Source organism: Stenella coeruleoalba (genome assembly GCF_951394435.1).
Source record: "Stenella coeruleoalba genome assembly, chromosome: 16".
Taxonomy (NCBI): domain Eukaryota; kingdom Metazoa; phylum Chordata; class Mammalia; order Artiodactyla; family Delphinidae; genus Stenella; species Stenella coeruleoalba.
Window position 1 is genome coordinate 46,460,285 of NC_137162.1, and position 21,369 is coordinate 46,481,653.

The 21,369-nt window shown below is 45.5% G+C and overlaps 1 protein-coding gene across 2 annotated transcripts in view; it reads left to right on the forward strand.

Annotated features, from left to right (window-relative positions):
• The window catches only part of VSTM4 (V-set and transmembrane domain containing 4), an 86,402-nt gene that overhangs the window by 21,655 nt on the left and 43,378 nt on the right, over nt 1-21,369 (forward strand). For both annotated transcript variants that reach the window (XM_079899189.1, XM_079899190.1), the window contains exons 3-5: nt 961-1,029; nt 8,408-8,515; nt 18,229-18,262. In XM_079899189.1, coding sequence (XP_079755315.1) covers nt 961-1,029; nt 8,408-8,515; nt 18,229-18,262 — 211 coding nt within the window. The remainder of the gene's footprint in view (nt 1-960; nt 1,030-8,407; nt 8,516-18,228; nt 18,263-21,369) is intronic.

Below are 21,369 nucleotides of genomic sequence, written 5' to 3' on the forward strand. Positions count from 1 at the left end.
TCAATTTTTATTCTAGCCACCTTTGTCTTGTTATTTGGGTCTTAGAGATTCTCTTCTCTGGAGCTCTTCAGTGTGGTAGCCACTGACCAAATGTAGCTATTTAAATTTAAATTAATTAAAATGAAATACAGTTACAAATTCAGTTTCTTAGTCCCATGTGAATAAGCCACGTTTCACATGCTCAATAAAAACATGTGGCCAGTGGCAGCTGTATGTGCCTTGCAGACACAGAACATTTCCATCATCTCAGAAAGTTCTATTGGGCAATACTCTCATTCCCTGACATTTTACATTTTTCTGTCAGGTTAATTTTTTTGATTTTTGCCTACGATTATGTTAGCCCTGTATGTGGAACCTTCCCATGTTTCCAGACTCTTTAGTATGATGTTCAAGGTTTGACATAGTGTAACTCAATTCTGTTTCCCTGACAATTGAAAGCAGACACAGTGAATTCAGTGCTCAACCACTGACTGAAAGCAGACAAAATAATCTCAAAATCAGATCTTGCAGCTCTGTGACTGTCTTACATGGAGAATGTGCTCAGAGCACTGACCCTGAGTCATCAGATGACCTCAGGCTTCTCTATCTAGGGATACCCAGGCAAGTACACTACATTTTGGAAAGCTGTCCACTAAAATGGTAAAATAAATAATGTTTTGGTTCTTGGAATTCCCACTGGGGAACTCTTTATTTTGCAAATATATGGGGTGAGTGAGGCTTCTAGTGGACTGAGTACCAGCAACTTAATTCCCCTCTCTGGTCTCTTACTTGTTATATGTAAGTCATTGCACCTTCCCCTGGCTTGTGGGTTGTGACAATTAAATGTGTTTTTTGCAAATATGAAAATTACTTTATAAATGTAAGTGTCATATATACCCTATGATATTATTTTGGACTGAGGTGGGCTAGGTCCATGAGCTGCTCCACTTCATGCTATGCCATTTCTCTTTTGTCTTACAGTGATTTCCCTGAAAGCGTCTGAAGATTCATCGTTTGAGAAAAAGAAACAGACCTGGGCATTTTTTGAAGGTAATTGCTTATTTCTTTATTATAAGATGCAGCCTCACTTTTAGATAATAGGAAAGGAATAGACTTCTTAGTTTTCCCCTAATATCAAATGGTTTTCTTGCCCTAAACTTACTCAGGAGTAGGTTGGAAATCCCTGGTGGTATCAGCCCACAGATTTTGAAAAAGCAGACATGAAAGCTCCAGTCTGCATACTTTGGGGTTGTTTGTTTTGTGCCAGAATTTCTGCTCCGAGGTGATATGAGGGAGGGATCTTCAAGTAATATAAAAATGCAAATTACATCTACTGTGACTAATTTTATCTCAGGTTTCTTAAGGAGTTTGGGATTCTGGAAACATCTGTAAACCTTAAGCAATTGATTTTCAACCCATGTTAACATCACTGGGGAGCTTTAAAAATGCTAATGCCTGCACCGCATCTCTAGAGATTCTGATTAAGTTGTAACTTGTTAAAAGCTCTTCATGGGTTGCCAGCATGCAGCCATGACCTTAGGGAGGTGTTTTCCAAAACTGGTTCCAGACCACCAGCATCAGCATCACATCAGCATTAGCACCACTTGGAAGGCTGTTACAAATGCACTGTGTTGAGTGCTACCCTTGCTTATGGAATCAGAATCTCCGGGGGTGGTACTCAGCAATCTGGGTTTTAACAAGACCTACGAGTGATTCTGAAGTACACTCAGACTGGAGCCTTAGAGCAGTGATTCTCAACAGGAGGTGAGTTTATCCCTCTAGGGAACATTTGCCAATGACTGGATACATTTTTGGTTGCCACGACTAGCATTTTGGTGCTACTGGCATCTATCGGGTAGAGGCCAAGGAAGCTGCTACACATCCTCCAGTGCCCAGGTCAGCCCTGACAACAAAGAATTATCTGGCCCCAAAAGTCAAGAGTGTCAAGGCTGAGAAAGTATATGGCCTTAGTGTATGGAAAACTCACAGAAATTGTTGTTGTAAAGTGGTTGAGGATTATGACCATAAGCAATGAAAGAATGTATTTTGTGAGTTCTCAGGGAGAACCTTTGATCAGTAAAAAAAACCAAAACACAACAGATTAATGTTAAGATGTGATCAAGAAACTGTGAAGGATTACATCTTGTGAAGGCATTGCATTTTTTGATGATGTATGGACCTAGCCAAAAGGATCTAAGGAGACGTGTGCCTTGGGCCTTCACCATCACCTTTTGTTAATTCAACAGGTGTAGGAACTTGCCCTTGGGGGAGAGCACTTGGATTCAAACCTATGTCTTCCAGTAGCTAGTTAAAAGCAGTGGATTGAGGAACTTTCTGTCTTAGAAAAATGTAACCATAATTATGAACATGGTTTGCAAACCATAAGGTGTCGCTCAGGTAGGCCATTAGAATTGTTTCGTTTTGAGGTCATAAATATTGCATCTCTCGGGTTGCACTTTAACAGTGATTCTTTGTATTCCCTGCCTTTTCTTCTGCACATTTTGTAGATGGCTTTTTCTTTACTTGATGACCTCCAAGTAAAATAATCCCCAATTCCCTCCCTTAGTCTCTCATTCAGTGAATGCCTTTGTTAACAAAGAGATGTGTGACTTTCCTTCTCATAAAGTGAAGCAGTAGAAAAAGCAATTGATGTATCCATATTTCTGAGGCTGTCCTATGACCCAGGCACTGGGAAGAGGTGGGAGTCTGGAGATGTCCTGGGGGCTCCCTAAGGTAGGCCACTGGCAGATGTGACAGCAGGAGCCCTGTTTATCATCAGATGCATAAGGATATCATGTGGGGGTTGTTAGTAACCCAGACTCTGGGCTGCCCCCCCACCCTGCCCCACCCCCTACCAAGAATCTGATTATTATATTTAGGAAGAGATAAAAGAATTTGCACTTCATCAGGGCTTGAGGTGTTTCTGGTGCAAGCGATCCAAGAACTGTTTGAAAATGCTATGGTACAAAACCCCAGACTTTATATATTTGGCAGGATTGTAGCATTTAAAAGTCCACACACGCCTTGTGGCACAATCAGCATCTCTAAAACGCTTTGTATAATTAATGATATTTTTAAATTCATGTGTAGCTACAGAATATCAGGGTTATTCTCGATCTAACTCTACAAAAAATCTGTAGGCCAACATGCACTGTCTTCTCAACGCAGAGAATTGGGTCCCTTTAGGAAGGCTGAATTGGAATTCTCACTGTGTATCCTGCCTCAGAGCAGCTGTGTCCAAAGTGCTCTTTCCCTGTGATTTCAGCAGCAGCAGCGGCAGCAGCATCTATGGGTTTTGCTTTTTTAACCCAGCCACAGCGTTGGCGAGGTCAGGGGTACAGTTGAAATTCCCCAGCGCCTGATCCCAGGCCTTTGCCCTTTTGTTCCTGGATGGGAGAGCTGCGGCAGGGCTTGAGGACGGATATCCATCCTCCTGGGGCTTAGCTCGGCCTGGCCGTTTGCCTGCAGCACACAAAAAAAAGCATTGTCAGTTCTCTTGGTGAGACGCTGGAGTGAGTTAAAATCCTTCAAGGCTATTGCTCAGGTATTTCTCCCCGAGCAAGATGTTATCACCGGCTGGATAAAAAAATTAGTAGAAGTACGAGGTTTTCTCAACATAACTGTGATCTAGGTATTTGTCGTTGCCCTGGCAATGTAGAGGATGGACATTGACCTTCTGGATTTAGTGGTCTGGGGGGAGTTGGGTTCCTTCCCTGTGCTGAGGAATGCTGGGGTCACTGGGTTTCAAAGCAGCTCTGAATACTCCAGCCGGCCTCAGGGTTGCCGGGCAAGAGGTATGCAGAGCGGGGACCGCTCTGCCTGGTGTGGCCTGGCTTTCTGGGAGGGTGGGAGCTGGCATGCAGACGTTGTGCACCTTGTCTTGGCCTCCCTGCCACGTGCACATCGCTCCAGCCTGCCGGCCCAACCATCTGCTTCAGGGAGGCCCCGGGCCGGGGGCAGCAGGGAGATAACTTTCTGCATGGCGGCTTGCAGTTGAGTCCAACGAAGCAATGTCTTTGGAAGTCCAATGGCAGAAGACGAAACTGCAAGTGAATTTGGAGAATATAACAAGATTTTTAGAATTATTTTGAGTGTTCAGTGTTCTGTGGTATTTTAAAAGCTAAACCCAGATTTGGTTAAGTGCAGATGTTTTGTTCAATTTGAACCTGAAGGTTTGGATTCAGCCTCCAGACAAGCATTGTTTGGATGGGTCTGAGTTTGAAAACCTCTGGCCCACATTTATAATTAGAGAGGTGTTTACATGAAAGATAAAGGAAAAGACGGAAGATAGGGCAACGTTGGGCCAGTATTCCAGCCTGAGAACGATGTCTGGAGCTGCACTGTGGCTGCCTGTGTCCCCGGGGCAGAGCTTGGCTCTAGCCTGCTGGCAAAATGTATCCCTGGAGTGTTGGGAGTTTGTGACCCCGGCTCAAATGACTCAGGGTTTAACCTTTGTTTTCAGAGAAAGGGGAGGTGGTTTTAGCATTCTGAGTAGATACAGCAGGGAGATTGCCTTTGTGCAGCAAAGGAATGATTGGAACAGAGGAAAAAGTCAGCACCTTGGGGTAGTGGCTGCTGCCCAATCCAGGGAAACTCAGGTGTTCTTCTTGAGTTTTTCCTCCTCCTACAAGGTGACACTTTTTACTGTTCTTGTGGCTTCAAGAATACAATAGAGCAGGCATGATCCATCCTAGGCCTGTGGGGACCCACGTGCGGCCGGCTGGTGCCTGCTGGCCGGTGTCCACAGACTGGAGGGCCTGTGTGCTTGGCAGCGTAGCTGAACCTTCCAGACAGGCCAGATGTTTTATGACTGCAGCTGCGGCTCCCCGTGGCGAGCCCCCTCTGTGCGCGTTGAGGAGGCTGTGATCTGAAACCATCGTGTGGGCCTCCTGGTGCCCCTCGCCTCCTGCCTGAGAGTGGGCCACAGATGTCTGCAGCATGCTTCTGGGGACACTCGTGGGAGAGTCTCGCTGCGACCTTGTTCCCACTTTGGTTCCTGCAACCAAAGAAAGAGTTCTGATGAAGAGGGGAGCTTGTGGGTTAGGTCGCTTCGCTCCAGCAGTGCAGAAACTTTAGGAAGATAGTTCTTCTCTCCATCCCAAGACTGAAGCCAAATCGCTGTTGCCTTTTGGTCCCGGGGCCCGAATCTCTGGAACCCTTTTGAGGCAGATGCTGCGCCCACCAGCCCCCATTCTGTCTGCCTGGCACTGTGACCACATTGTTTCCCAGCCGCTGGTGCCAGAAATGGCTCTGCAGTCCTGTTCCCAGAATAGTTTGCTCAACAGTGTGTAAATCCAGGACTAGCCTTATGTTCTCCGTGTTCTGTCCTGTCCTGTATCCTGTCCTGAGTCCCAGTCTGTGACCTCTGCTCTGTCCCTTGGAATTTCATGTTGTTTAAATGGAGGCCCAAGCCTGTCTCCTAACTGACCACGTGCAGAGTTCTCTACTGTATTAAGTTTCAAGACCCACACATCCGAGACACAGGCATCTATTTAGAAAGGCAGTTTTGATCTCAGTTACAGGGGAGAGTTTTCTCTATTTCTGTGTAGTCTCCTCATACCCCATGGAGCTCCTCGACCCCTGTAACCTGGCTTTGTCCCTCCCATCACAATGAAAGGGCTTTCCTCCAGGACTTTTCCAGTAGCTTCCTAGTGGGAAATCCCAGTGGGGGTTTTCCAGTAGCACGTGATGCTGTTAGAGAATCTTTCTTACAGCATTCTACTCTCTTGGCTTCTAGAACTCTCACTGGGTCCTCCTCGGCTCCTGTGACTGGCTCCTGGCTCCTGCTCTCTTTGTAGGACACTCTTTCTCGTTCCCACCCACCTGCCGTGTTCCCTAAATATTAGTGCAAGTGCTCCCTTCACCTGCAACCTTGTCCTATTGTGTTTTCTACTTAGTTTAACTAGCTTAAGTGAATATGCTGGCTGAACCTGAGACCAAGGGAGGCACTCCAGGGGCAGGGACATCCCCGGGCCTCCCAGGGGAACCCAAGATGTCTGATTCCATCCCATTCCCCCTCCTTCCCTCTCCTTGACCATATAGCGTTACCTGCTTCTCCAGGCTCGCCGCGGAAGCCAGCCACCCCAGTAGGCTTACTGCTTGCTTTTTCAGCTTAAGCACTTAATCAGCTGCTTCTCTAGGTCCCGAGTGCATTCTTGCTGACTCAGTAATTCCACTTCTAGGAACTTTAATCTTGAGAACACAGTGTGAGAGACTCATTAAGGTTTAAGGTTGTGAATACTTATCATAGAATCATTTATTATAGGGACATTCGGAACACTTTGAGTAGCCAGTGATAAGATATTAAGTCTCTCATGATGATGTATTAATACCACAAACTTTTATCATAGTTTTCAAAATTAAAATCACTTTTTGCAGAGAGCATAATGAGAAAATGAAATTTAAATAAAAAGAAAGATATAAAACAGTAGGCTCTTAATTTAAAAATTATATGTATACATCATAAAGTACAGCAGTAGTTAACTCAAAGTGATGGATGGCTGATGACTTTTTTTCTCTCTCTATCTTTATTCTCTCTCTGTATTTTTGCACTGTCTGTGTTATTTTAACTACAACTCACCACAGAGGTCCAGTCCTCTGGGAAGCCCCTCCCAACCGCCCCAACCGGGATGGGTCCCTCTTCTGTGTGTTTCTGGTTCTGGACACGTATTTCTATGGTTCAGGTACCATGCAGCCCTCTGATTTCTTGACGAGAAGACCTTTGGATGTTCATCATTATATTTCTTGTACCTAAGAGCAGACTGAATATGTCTGTTGGCTAAAGAAATTTGTCAGCAGAGAAACATTTTTGCTAAGTTCAAACATTTTCTAAGTTCAAATATCTGCAGGCTTTTGCTTCATAGAAGATTAAAATAATGATTCTAGCTTCCCTTTTGCTTTCTGAGCACTTTGGGCATCGTATCAATCAGATCGGTGACAAAGTTGATCCCTGGAGTTTAAGAAATGGATGTATATTGTTATGGTCTGAATGTTCGTGTCCCCTAAAATTCATATGTTGAAATCCTAACCCCTAATGTGATGGTATCAGGAGGTAGGGCCTTTGGGAGGTGATTAGGTAATGAGCGTGGAGCCCTCATGAATGGGATTAGTGTCCTTATAAGAAGGGATCCTTGAGAGCTTGCTTGCTTGCTCTCTGTTCTCCTCCACGTGAGGATACCAAGAGAAGACGTCTCCAAACCAGGAATAGAGTCCTTACCAGACACTGCACCTGCCAGTGCCTTGATCTTGGACTTCCTAGTCTCTAGAACTGTGAGATATAAATGTTTGTCGTCTAAGTCACCCAGTCTATGGTATTTTGTTATAGCAGCCTAAACTAAGATACACATGAACATGATTGAATCATTGGAACGTAAAACAAACTTATTTTGAGATAATTGTAGATTAACATATATTTCTAATAAGTAATGCAGAGAGATTCCTTGTACCAGTTGGTACCCTTTTATCCAATTTCTCCCAATGGTGTCATCTTACAAAACTGTAGTATAACATTGCAACCAGGATATTGACATTGATATAGCCGAGATACAGAACATTCCCATCACTACAAGGGTCCCTGATAGCAAGACTCATTTTTCTCCCATCTGTTCCCTCCTTAACCCCTGGCAACCACTAATCTGTTCTCCATTTCTATCATTTTGTCGTTCCAAAAACGTTGTATAAATAAAATCATACAGTATGTAATTTGGGGGGATTTTTTTTCCACTCAATATAATGCTTTGTGCAATAGTTCATTCCCTTCTGTTGCTGAGAAGTGTTTCATGGTGTGGATGGACCACAGTTTGTTTACCCATTCACACGCTGAAGGACATCTGGGCTGTTTCCAATTTTGGGTTATTATGAATAAAATTGCTACAAACATACACGTACAGGTTTTCGTGTGAACTTAAGTTTTCATTTCTCTGGACAGATGCCCCAGGGAGCAGTTGGTGAGTTGCGTGATAGTCGTAGGTGTATCTTTTAAGAAGCTGTTTTTCCAGAGCGGCCGCACCGTCTTACATTCTCACCAGCAATGTCTCACCTGTATCTTTGTCAGCATTTGGTATTGTCCTAGTTTTTATTTTGGCTGTTCTGACAGATATTATCCCAATATATGGGATATCTCATTCTTCATATGGGTATTTACAGAGCAAAGTTTTAAATTTTGAGGAAATCTAATTTTTCTAATTTATCAAGTTTTCCTTATATGGATGGTGCTTTCGGTGTCAAGGCTAAAAGTTCTCTGCTCAGTCCTAGATCTCAAAGATTTTTCTTGTATGTTTTTCCCAGAAGTTTTCTTGTGTCTCTTTTACATTTGGGCTTGTGGTTCATTTTGAGTTGAGTGTTGATAACGTGTGAAGTTTTTTCTATTTGGAGCGTCTCCCGTGGTGTGGCCTGTCCTGGCAATCACCTGCGTGTCCCTGCCTTCCAGACCTCTACGTGTACGCTGTGCTCGTGTGCTGTGTGGGGATTCTCAGCGTTCTGCTCTTCACTCTGACCATCATCTGGCAGTCTGTGTTTAGCAAGAGGAAATCCAGAGGTAAGAGAACAGATAAGAGTCATGTGTGGCGTGGGAGCACAGCCAAACCACAGACAGGCGGAGGATGTCGGGCAAAGTATCACTTTTGTTGAAAGATGCACCCTGAGTCGGGGATTATTGACCTGTGACTGGTAAGCAGCGTGAGTGAGGAGATGTGTCTGCCTTAGCCTCTGCTAAAATCAACTGTGGCCACTGTTGACATCATTTCAGTACCCCCTTTTCTCAAATCCCTTCCTTCGGTGGTTTTTGAGGGCCCTTACCTCTCTCTTCCTTCCCAGAAGAGGCTGTGGAGTCAGATGACCCTGGGTTTGATTCTGGCTCTGCCGCTTAAGACTGAGTTTTTGACACGTTCCTTAACCACTCTGAACTTTGGTTTCCTCATTTATTCAATGACATGGGATGGACACCACCTTCCTTAGAATGAATGTTGTTGTGTGTTCATAATTTAATTGCAGTACCTGACACTGCGCCTGGCAGGCAGATGGGACTGGAAAGGCACCCCTTCCCTTCTCTTCCTGTCCAGTCTGAGTGTTCCCTTCCTTCCGTCTCCTTTCTTGTTGGTGTCCCTGTCCCCTGGGTTCTGTCCTTAGCCCCTTCTTGCTTTACTCTTTCTTCCTTAGTGATTACAGTTCTCATGACTCTGACTCTTATCTCCCTGTGAATGCTGCCTGCTTTCTCTCTCTAGTTCCCGCCTCTCACCAAACCTCCAGGTCGCATTTCCACCAGCTCCTGTTTCCTCTGAAATACCCTCCCTGTGCACCCCGACTTCAGAATTTCTGAAACGGATGGGGACCCTGCAGCTCCCAGAGATGATCTGGGTAAGAGCTGGGCTCTGGAATTAGAATAACTCTGGTTCAAATGGCGACTCTTCACCTACCAGCTGATGACTTACCTGCCGTGCCTCACCTTCTCCCTCTAAATAATGGGGAAAATACCAGTATACCAGTCTCACAGGATTGTTGTGAGGATTAAGTTGAAAAAAAAAAAAACCCCACAAATAAAACCCTTTACCCATTCCAGCTCCTTGTAAGTGTCCTGCATTTATGATGACTATGGTTATAGTTATATATAATAATTATTACTATTAGCCCAAGGTCATAAAGCTGGGAAGTATTACATTTGGTGGTCATGGCTTAGGGGGACAATTAAACAGGGAAACTGAGCAGAGTTGCCAGAGGGGACTCTCCCCAGAGGTGCAGTCAGGGCTAAAGGAATCTGGGAGGGAGGGAGAGAAAGGCATTCAGGGACCAGCACCCGGGGGAGCTTAGGGGACAAGGGGAGAAGAGGTTTCTGGAACTTTTGAGAGCTGCAGCTGTGGGAGAATTGTCACCAATAAGAGCCTTAGAAGAGGGACTCAGGCAATGCCAAACCAGGCCGCGGCAGGGAGGGAGCCAGGAGCCTACCTTCCTCAGCCCCTCCCTGCCCCCTGCCCTCAGGTGTCCCACGGCTGCTTTCCTTTGGTCCTACCGCCCAGACTGGAAGCCAGAGGACGTGCACAGAGGTCAGCCTCCAGGGCCCGAGCAGGGTGGAGAGAAGGGATGGGGAGCTGGACGGGTGCGCAGAGCCATGCAGCACTGGAGGCAGAGCCAGAGCTCTAGCCAGGTCCTTCTTCCACAGCCCGTGCCCTGCGCACCGTGCTCTGTGTGTCTGTGCTGCACTCTGAGAGCCTCCCTCCACGCCTGCGCATACCTCATCCACGGTGCCCGAGCTTTTCTCCTGTTCCAAAGGCTTGATGGCTTTGATGAGCTCGTGGCACATGTTGCACACGTGCAAATGTATTTGCCTCCCTCCAGGAGGATGGTGTGTAAGACAGGGACCATGCATCTGACCCATTCTCCTTGGAATTCGGCTCATGACAGCTGCTCAACAAATGGTGGGCAAATGGCTTTGTTTCCCAGCTGCTTTGTTCCCAGCTGTTGGAGTTTTCATGCCACACTGGCAGTCTCCAAGCCCGTTTTGCTCAAAAGGCACCTCTGCCTGGGCTCAGGGGCATGATAGAGAAATCTGCCTGGAGTGCAGGCCCTCTTAGGCCGTGGGGAGGAGCAGGAAAACAAAGTAACGTAGGCAGTTCAGGAGAAGTCCTTCTCCTCCAAAGCCAACAAGGCAGACTGGGACATAAGCTCCTGGCTTCCCACAGAGCCACTGAGAACCCAGATCTTAGCTGCCCTCGTGCCCCCGGGAGTGGGCTCCAGATGGCCTCGTGTGTGCCTGTGCACAGCGTCTGAAGCCCTGTGAGCTGTCAAGAGCTTTGCCTGAGCACCTGCTGTGGGCCAGACCCCTTGCTGACCCCTCCACGTTCTCATGAGTCCTCACCACCAGCCCGAGTGACAGCCCATATTGCTCCCATTTGACAGAGGACACAGCTGGGGAGCTTGATCAAGTCCTGAAACAAGGGAGTGGCAGAGCCCAAGCCCAGCCCGATCCTCAGCCTCCGTGTTTCTGTTTAAGAAAACCTCAGCCATCTGGGGGCTGACGTTGCCGAGGAATTTTCCTTCAGCCTTCAATGCGGTTGTTGCTTAGGTCCTCCCCAGACAGCAGTTCACGGCTCCCGCAGCTCCTCGGGGGCTTGGCGTCCATCTGGTACAACCGCTGCCCGCAGGCTGGCATCCTGTATCCCTGGCAGGACTGTGCATGTTAGGCCTGGCGTTAGCCCTCACCTGGACCTGCGAGGCTTAGAACAGCACTGCCCAAACCTTCAGGAACAGACTGCTCACCTGAGAACCTGCTCCAATGCAGATTCTGATTCAGAGCGTAAGGGCAGGCCTGACAGTCTGCATTTCTAATGAGAAGTGCAGGCAGTGCCACCCTGATGATGGGAGGCCTCACTCTGAGTAGCAAGGCCTTAGAACCAGTTCTTTTTCACTCTAGCCTACTCAGCGCTTCTCTTTACAATGAATATTTTGAAATGATCCCATTACTATCTTGAAATGAAACTCATAGATAAACTGTGCTCCCTGGATGCACAAAAATCAAATCAGGCCCAGACCCCCTTGTTATATAGACATTTTCTGGGTTTCCTGTGCAAGTGTGTGTTTGTTGGTCCTTCTGCATCCTCCTGCCTGCGTGGGAGCCACAGAGCACGCAGGTTTGCAGGCTCCTCACACACACGTGGGAAGCAGAGGACAGCCTGGCACCCGCTCTCCCGCCTGCTCGGCAACATCTGTCTGAAAGGAGGATGTCAGAGCAGCTGTCTGCTCCTGCTGTGATCTCCCGCTGGGCCCCTGAGATACACACACCCCATCCTGGAAGCCAGGGGACCTGAGGGCCAGTCCCCTTCTCTCTCACCTTCCTGCTGCCCTGCCCTCACCCTGTCCTCCTAGGGCGCTCATTGTTCATAGAGCTGGAGTTAATTGCACCACGTGTGACTTACTTTCTACTTTCCTCTGAGCTGTGGGTCTCCATCCCTAATCTTTGTGAGTGCCGGGGTGCCCGGAGCTTCATCCCAGGGCCTCTGCAGCTCTGAGTCACCCTGGAATGCACCAATCCTGGTGGCGTTACTCTAGTGGATTTTCAAGCACACTGGTTTCAAAGGCCTTTGCTTCTTCCGGAATGAGTCCATACCTGCTGCTTTGGTGTGGCCCCAACAATCCCTCAGCCTTCCATGTTTGAGCTTTTAAAAGGACGGCTTTGAAGGCACACGCAGCCAGAGGGAGAGGGGTCTAGCCCCTTTGTCTCGGCTCTCACGTTTGTCACGACTGCGTTTAGCTTGCACTCGATGTGCTAAAACCCTGGCTCCAAAGCCAGGCTCCCCACGGCTTGCTAGGCACCTACATCTGCCTGCCGCATACTGGCTCTCTGCTTGCTTACCCGTGGTGATGGGATCGAAGGGCCTGTGATCTTTTCTCCCAGAAGTACAAGAAAGAGAGAGCTGGGGCGCTGCCTCCCACTCACAGCCCCGCTTAGTGGAGGGAGGAGGCTGCCAGTTACAGAATGGGGTGGCTGTGGACAAGGTGTCCCTGGGATCTTGGGGAGGATGAAGGGCTCACCAGCCTGGCATCAGAGACGCTTGGACACTGGGACACCCCAGCATTAGCTCTCCCCTCCAAACACTTCTGAGACACAGGCTTGGTCATCAGAGCGTGTGGGAAGGCTCGGTGAGCTCTCCTGGGCCCACTGCCCCATCAGAAGGGAGCCCGTCTCCCCGAGTGGGTTCTCGGAAGCCTCCCCAGTAGCTTCGTGAATGGAGCGCTGGACCTAGGGCCTGGATTCAAGCTCCTTTACTTGTAAAGCAGGTCTTCTCAGGCCCCAAATAAATGTCCTGAGCCCCAGGTGTCCTCACTGTGAAATGGGGATAAAAGTTACTCTGCCAGTCCTGGGCCTGGGCAGCTCCAGGGGCCACCTTCTTCTGTGTGTGCTCCACCTCTCCGGGTGGCATCCCTCCATTGTAGTCGTGGTGACGGTGGCTCAGCCCTCCCGACGACTAGGGCAGATACAACCCCGCTGTGCACTGTCCCGAGTAGAAATGCAAGGTGGGCTGTGCATGTAGTTGGACAATTTTTTTTTTTAGTAGTCACATTTAAAAAGTAAAAAGATAACAGGTGACATTAATTTTAATCCATTTTATTAAACCCAATATATCTGAAATACCATTTCAACAAGCATCATCATAAAGATTCTGAAAGAGATATTTTACATTCCTTTTTTCATATGAAGGCTGAAATCTAGCAGGTCTTCTCAGGCCCCAAATACACATCCTGAGCCCCTAAGATTTCACAGTTCCAGCACATCGTATTCTGGACCAGTTACATTTCCCGTACTTGATAGCCACCCTAGCTCACGACTACCATACAGGACAGCATGACTCTAGATCGAGAACTTTATGCACTGGTGGTTTCACTGAACGGCTGTGGCCCTAAAATGCTCTTTGTACCAAGACAACAGGAGGTAGAAAACTTGGTTCTCCCCCTCCGCTTTCCACCTGGTGACTGAGGGAGACGGCTTTACCTGTCCTTGTAACTGTGCCGGCCTGGAAACGTGGTCAAGGCAGGGCTGCTTCCTGGAGGGGCTGGTCCTTGAGCTTGGCGTGGCGGGAGCACCCTGCTGCGCAGAGGAAACGGCTGGGGTAGGAAGAGGGCATCCCAGTCCTGACCCTCCCTCCAGAGAGACGCAGATGGTGCTTTTCCAGGCTGCAGGGCGCCTGCCTGTGCTGGGGCGGGAGGATGCTGGGAGAGCACCGTGCAAATGCACCGGGCCCTGTGCAGGGGATGCCACTGTGCTCACCGTGCATGCAGAATGCTCTGTGAATGGAGCAGGAATATCCACAGGACCTATCTCAGAGTCTCTGCAAGGCCTGGGGTTCTGAAGAAGGTGCAGGCAAGTTGGGGGGCAATGAGGGGGAAGGTCAGCCGTACCTCAGAGACCCTAACACTGCTACAGAGCGTGATAGGATGGGGGGCATGGCTGCCTCCACCCCAGATTAACCATAGTGGGGTAGGTAGTGGTGACAGGGACAGTCCCAGGTGGCATCGATGGCCTCCGGCCTGGACATGTCATCTGGGAGGTTTGGCCATGCGGTGGCCTCTGGGTGCAGCGTGGCCCTAGGCTACAAGGCAGAGGAATGGTGGCTCAGGACCTCGTGCTCACAGATGTCTTCCTATCAGAAGAGGTGAGAAAAACAGCCCTTTCTTTTAGAGTCCTCAAAGTCCTGAAGACCACAAGTCACCACTTAAAGAACACCGTGTCCCGAGTTTTCATTTCTCTGCAGGTTGGTTGCCTTGCGTGGAGCCGGGAGCCTTTGGGTCAAGTGCCCTGGGTGCCAGGCTGTGGCCTGTGGTGGAGACTGGCTCCAGAATTACCCTTCATTGCTTTTCTTCTTTTCCTGGTCTCACTTCCCCACTCTCCAGTGGGTTTCTTAGGATCACCTCCCACATAGACTCTGCACTTGAATCCCTGTCTTACAGGCTCTGCTTCTGGGAACCCCTAGCTAAGACAGGTGACACAGTTATGTAATCAGCAGTGATTATGCTATGCATATTTAAGGGAGATTCCAGGCAAGGTCTATTTCTCAGATGCCCATAATTCTTTCCCTTGGTGCCCAGGATCACTTTTGGCCCCTGGGCTGTCCCTCTTCATTAAAGGGACATCAGCCCTGCATTCACTGGGCTGAGACCTCATAAGCTTCAGTTGGCAAGTGCTGGCCGAGGTGCATGGCCTGTGCCTGGCACCGACTCTCCTCGCCAGGCTCCTGGCCCTTCTGAGTTAGTCCCCCGCCCCCATGGCCAATTACTAAGGAGCCCCGCAGCTGCTCTCCTGCTCCCTGGCTTCCTGATCTGCAGGCTACCCGCCTTACTGCCCCTGGACCGGACTTTCCCAAACAGGTCAGAGCATGGGGTTCTCTAGGGCCCAGTCCCGACTCTGCCCTGCTCCAGCCCTGGGATAGGAGACCAGCTGTTTATCCTGGACACTACTTTTTTCATCTGTAGGAGCCCTAATACCAGCCGCCCAGTTCCTCTGAGAATGGTGTGGAGTAGTTACAAGAGGGCTCTGGAGTCAGGCTGCCCAGTTTTGTCCCTTCACAGGTGTGTTAGTTTGCTCGGGCTGCCATCGCAAAGCTTGTAGGTGGCCATTGTCTCCCTGTGTCTTCACATGGTTTTCCCTCTGTGCATGTCTGTATCCCTAATCTCTTCTTATAAGGACACCAGCCCACCCTAATGACCTCATTTTAACTTACTCACTCCTTTAAAGGCCCTATCTCCAAATGCAGTCATATTTTGAGGTATTGGCCTTTAGGGCTTCAACATATAAATTTGGGAGGGGGTACAGCTCAGCCCATAATATTAGCTGTGTGACCTTGGGCAAGGCCGTTAACCTCTCTGTGCCTCAGTGTCCTCTAGTGTAAAATAGGTATGATGACAAAGTTATTGTGAAGATTGAATTAGAGTACAAAGTTGTGGTCTTCAAACATTTTTGTTTGCATAGCCCCTAAAATCATTAAAAAATTTTTGCATCATTGAACGTTTTTTATTTTTGACATCTAAACTTTTTCATCATAAATATAAATTGTTGTAAAGGATGTAATTTCCAAGGCAAATATTGACATCTTAAAAAGAAATGGTTGGGGCTTCCCTGGTGGTGCAGTGGTTGAGAGTCCGCCTGCCAATGCAGGGGAGGATCCCACATGCTGCAGAGCGGCTAGGCCCGTGAGCGGTGGCCGCTGAGCCTGTGCGTCCGGAGCCTGTACTCCGCAATGGGAGAGGCCACGACAGTGAGAGGCCTGTGTACCGCAAAAAAAAAAAAAAAAAGAAATGGTTAAATTTTTCCTTTACATCTAAGTATCATGAATTTAACTACATCTGTTGATTTAAAAAGACTCCAAAACAAACGTTAGCCGTTAGAAATTTTATATTGTCCCTTCTTCTCTTTGAATTTTTATCTTCAATCCACTTCCCCCACAAAATTTTATCCTATTTTCTTACATTTTTGTTTTGAAAGTTCTTTGTTGATTACTGATTATATTTCTCTGTAAAATAGTATGTGTATAAAAATTTAAATTAAGATTTTAAAAATTTCCTTATTCCACAAGTCTTTAGGTGCTAAATTTTTTTCCTGGATTGAGTTATCAGTAAATACTGCACAATTAGTAAAGATTTAGAAATGAATATAAAATTAATCAAAACCACATAAATACAAGTTTAGATAAATAATCATAAGAAGTAAAATTTTAATGGAAATGTATATTTATTGAAATGGATTTTTATTTTTACTTCCTATATTCTTGTATGAATTTGTAATAGAATTCAGCATCACTTCTATTCCTATATTTTTAAGAGATGTTACCTCTGAAATACCTCGTTCAATATAAAAAGAAGCAGGAATGGATGAAGTTTCCTTATACCACTCAGTACTTTAAATTGCTTCTGAGTTTTATGTCAAAAGTCACAATGATCTATCATCGAAAATGATTTTAATACTCTACCAACTGAGGACTGGATTCGGTCATATTTCAATCCTTGTTGAAAGCAAAATATTGGAACGCTTTCCTCTAGTGAAAAGTTTATTTGCCCAGTCATTGCTTTCTCAACACTGACACCAATATTTTAAATCATTTATTGATTCATTGGGGCCATTGATATGCCCACTGGCTTTTACCCCTAGGACAGGTCTCTGTAGTACAAGTCAGGATGGGTAAGAGGTATGCCTTGATTTTATGAAGTAGAAAGGGTGATGTAACAGGGAGGGAGGGAAAGGAATACAGCCAGACCTCAGGCAAGTTCCAGGGGAATGAATTCTAAGTAAAGAATACCATGGAAGGTGAGGATCCAGAAACAGATGTCCTTAAAACTATTCTTCCTAAGGGTGCCCAGGGGTACGCAAACCCCAGACTAAAGACCACTGATCTATATAATAAGCTTAGAATAGTGCCAGGAACATATGAAGTGTTCAGGAAGTATGAACCATGGTTTTATTATTATTGCATCTATAAATGATCCAGCATATAGTAGGTATTAAGTAAATGGAATGCAGAAAGAGTTCAGATACTATTAGGGGGTTGGACAAGACAAACCAAAAAAACCCCTCCAAAGCTGATTCTGTCATTCTGGTTTGGAGCCTGCATTGGTCACTTGCATCACAGATCACTTCAAGTGTAGGAGCTTGAAACAACAACTGTTTTATTTGCTCACAATTCTGCAGGTCAGCAAGTTGACCTGGGCTCAGCTGAGCGGTTCTTCTGGCCTCAGCTGGATCACTCATGCAGCTGCAGCCTGCTAGTGGGTCAGCTGGGGCCTGGCTCCTTCGGCGCCTCAGCTGGGATGACTTGTGTCTGTTTCATGTGGTGTCATCTTCCAGTAGGCTAGCCAGGCTTCTTCATGTGATAGCAGAAGAGTTCCCTGCAATGAGAGAGAGAGAGAGAGAGAGAGAGCGAGAGAGAGAGAGAGAGCGAGAGCTCACAAACCTCAGAGCACAGGGCCTTTTATGCTTCTGCTTGTGACTCATTGGCTAATATTTCACTGGCCAAAGCACATCATGTGGCCAAGCTCAGAGTCCGTGTGGGAGGGAGTTACACAAGGATGTGGATATATTAATGTGTGATTCATTGGGGCCATTGATGTAACACTCTACTACACAACTCCAGGGCCCTGTGGCTGTTTCAGCTTTACTTCTATTTGAGGTGAACTCAACGATGAGCTTAGAGTGGACACTTTTTAGGATAACTGCCTAGGTATTCTTATTTTTCCTCTGTAGCTAGAACACGGTTTTTCTGAAGGAGACCTACTATGGAGGATGTCATTGCAAAAAAAAAAAAAGGCTGTTTTTTTTCCCAGGACCTCCTCTTAGTCCTGGAAGAGCTTTGATCAGAGAATTAAAACCCATTTTATAGACAGGAGCGCCTAACTGGAGAAAGGTTGCCCCAGGAAGGCTTTCTCATGGCTAAGGCAGAGCTCAGAAGTTGGGTGACTCTATAACTCTAGGTTAGAACCCAATTCAACCTGGCTTGGCAAAAAAAATGAATTTGGGGGGTTATGTAACCAGGAAGCCTGAGGTGTATGGCTTCATGCCTGGCTTGATCCAGGTATGGAACAATATCAAGTCACTGTGGTGTCCTTGCCATGACTCTGCTGTACTCACCCAAAGAGAAGTATAATAGCCCTGAGGGGTGGTTTGTGCCAACGTTTGGGCAATACCTGGCCACCTACATTTCCTAGGAATTCCTGGAGAATATATATCTAAAGTAGCATTTATTTACCATCTTCTATTTCTTTTTCCTTTCACAGTGAGACACTATTTGGTGAAATGCCCTCAGAACAGGTAGGAATATTTTCTTCTTGTTTTCAAGTAAAACTCTTTGCTATTTTACTTTCTTTTGATATTACCAAAAAATGGTTAAATTCATATCTTTACCTTAACGTCTGCATATTAGTTCAAAAATTGGCCTAAAATGTGTGTTCTGCATGCACTTGCATGTTTCTAGATTTCATGTTCTGACTGTCACCCTGAGAGGGGCCAGCAAACATGTGGCTCAGGCTGGCCCAACATACATGCTGGAGGAGGCTTGACACCTGCCCTTGAATGACTGTTCCCCTGTTTAGGAAGGAGCTGGCAGGTGGACTGAACCACTTTGATGCCTTTTGACCACAAACACTCCTGATCCCCTTCCACCAACGCCTGCTTGTCCTATGTCCTACTCTACAGAATGCGTCCATTAGTGATACATGTGCTAAGATGCTAGCCTTTTAGCTGATGGGACACACCTCACAGGTAACAATAGTTATGGAGTTATGGTAGATATTGCAAACTCATAGTATTTAAAATTTTGAGACTTCTGGTCCAGACAGGATGGATTAGATCAATTTCTCTCTGCTCTTCCCTGCTAATAAGCACAACTATCAATTCTGGAAATAATATAAGAGACAGACAAAGGAGGACTCTGAAAGGTAGTAAGAAGAAAATGATGAAAGACAAAGGCAAAGAGAAATATGTTAAAAGCAACCAGAGAGAAACAATGCATTACCTACAGGGAAACACAAATTTGAATGACAGTGCATATTTCATCTGAATCCGTGGAGGGCAGAAAGAAGCAGCCCATTTTTCAAATACTGCAAGGAAAGAAATGTCACCCACAAATTCTATATTCAGCAAAACTATCCTGTAGGAATGAAGGGGATATAAAGACATTCTCAGATGAAGGGAAACGAAAAGAATTTTTAGTTTCACTATCAGGCCTACTTTAAAAGAATGGCTAAAAGAAATTCTTGAAATAAAAGGAAATATCGTGATGCATTAGGAAAGAAGAAGGAAGAATTGAAAGAGCAGAAATATGGGTGCATAAGTAGACTATTCTTTTCTTCATGAGTTTAAAAAGTAATATTTGATGATTGAAACAAAAAATTATAAAACCATCTGATACTCAAGAAGAGCATTATGATATGTAAAAATGAGGAGGGTAAGTGACCTAAATAGAAATGAGATTTCCACACTTTACTTCAAGTGATAGAACATTTTTACCAGTGGGCTGTGGTGTCACATGTGTGTATTGCAATGCTCAAAGCAATTATTAAAGGATTATGAAAAGTACATTCAAAAACAGTATAGAATAATAAAGATAGAATTCTAAAATATGTTCAAGTAACAAAGAAACAGAGGGATGAGAACCGCAGAAAACAGACAGAAAGCAAATAATAAAATGGCAGACTTAATTGCTGACATACTATTTATCTTAAATGTAAGTGGTTTAAATACATCAGATGACAGAAGCTGACAGAGTGGATTAAAAAAAAAATGACCTAAATATATGCTCTTTACAAGGAACTCATTTCAAACACAGTGACATAGGAAGATTGAAATAGAAGGATGGAAAAAGGTATACCGTGCAAACATTACCAAAAAATTCAAGAGTGGGCATACTAATACATGATAAAATAGACTTCAGAGCAAAGAAACTTACTAGAGATAAAGAGGGACATTAAATAATGATAAAAGGGTCAATCCACTAGGAAGACAAAGATCCTAAATGTGTACATATCAAATAGCAGAACCACAAAATGCCTAAATCAAAAACTGAAAGAGCTGAAAGAAGAAATAGATAAGTCCACAATGATAATTGGCAACTTCAACATCCCCTCTCAGCAGTAGATAGACCAACTAGATAGAGAATTAGCAAGGATTTTGAAGACCTAAACAACACAGTCACCCAAGAGGACCAAATTGATATGTATCAAACACGCCAACCACCAACAGCAGAACACATGTTTTTCCATCCCCCATGCAACATTCACCATAAGATATGGCTTGTCTTAGACCAAATCCTGGGTTATAAAACAAATCCCAACAAATTTAAAATAATTAAAATCATATAAAATGTGTTCTCTGACTGCAGTGGAATTAAACCATAAAGCAGAAATAAAACAACAGCAAGAAAATCTCTAACCATGTGGAAATTAAACAACACACTTAAAAAAAAATCCATGGGTCAAAGAGGAAGTCTAGAAGGAAATAAAAAATACGTAGGATTGACCAAAAATGAGAATAGACGTAACAGAATATGTGGTATGCAGCTAAAGCTGTGCTAACAGTGAAATTTATAGTATTAAACGCTTATATTAGAAGAGATGAAAGCCCTCCAATCAACATTCTGAGGTCTCACCTCAGGAAATTAGGAAAAGAGCAAAATAAACCTGAAGCAAACAGAAGGAAGGAGATAATAAAGATCAAAGCAGGAACTGATGAAATTGAAAACAGCAATGTGATAGAGAAAATCAATGAAACAAAAAGCTGTTTCTTAGGAAACCTTCGGGGAAAAAATGGGTAACGTGTACATAAGATCTCTCTGCTTTATTTCTTGTGACTGTATGTGAATGTCCAATTACCTCTGTTAAAGTTTCAGTTAACAATTGTATTTGATATCTCTGGGGGATCCTGTTTACAGTCCCAACAGTCCCTATACTGGACTGCTTTGTGTTCCTGCTATTGAGTTTGGGATCCTCAGAAATCCTGTTACTCATATCAAAATGCAAAGTTATTTTATTGAGAGCTTACCGTCTACCAGGTACTGTTCTAGGAGCTTGGGAAGCAGCAGTGAAGTAAAGAGACAGAAATCCCTGCCTTCGTGAGTGCAAATGTATGTGTATACGTCCCCAGGAGAGATGTCTGAGTATGGTTGAGTGAGGGGATTAGCAAATCCTCTCCCCCAAAAAGCAACTATAAATCTTAACAAAATTGACAAAAGTAATCATTTTAGAACTTTGGAAAGACCAGAGGTATATATTAACCTGAGAGGCTTTCCTACTTGAAAAACTGCTAAACTGCTGAGAGGAGCAGTGGTACTCTGTGGAGTTTTGGCCTTGGGCAGCTCTGATATTCTCCCCTCCCAGCTTGGCTGGTGAGGAGATTTTTTTATGGCAGGAAATGCTGGGATG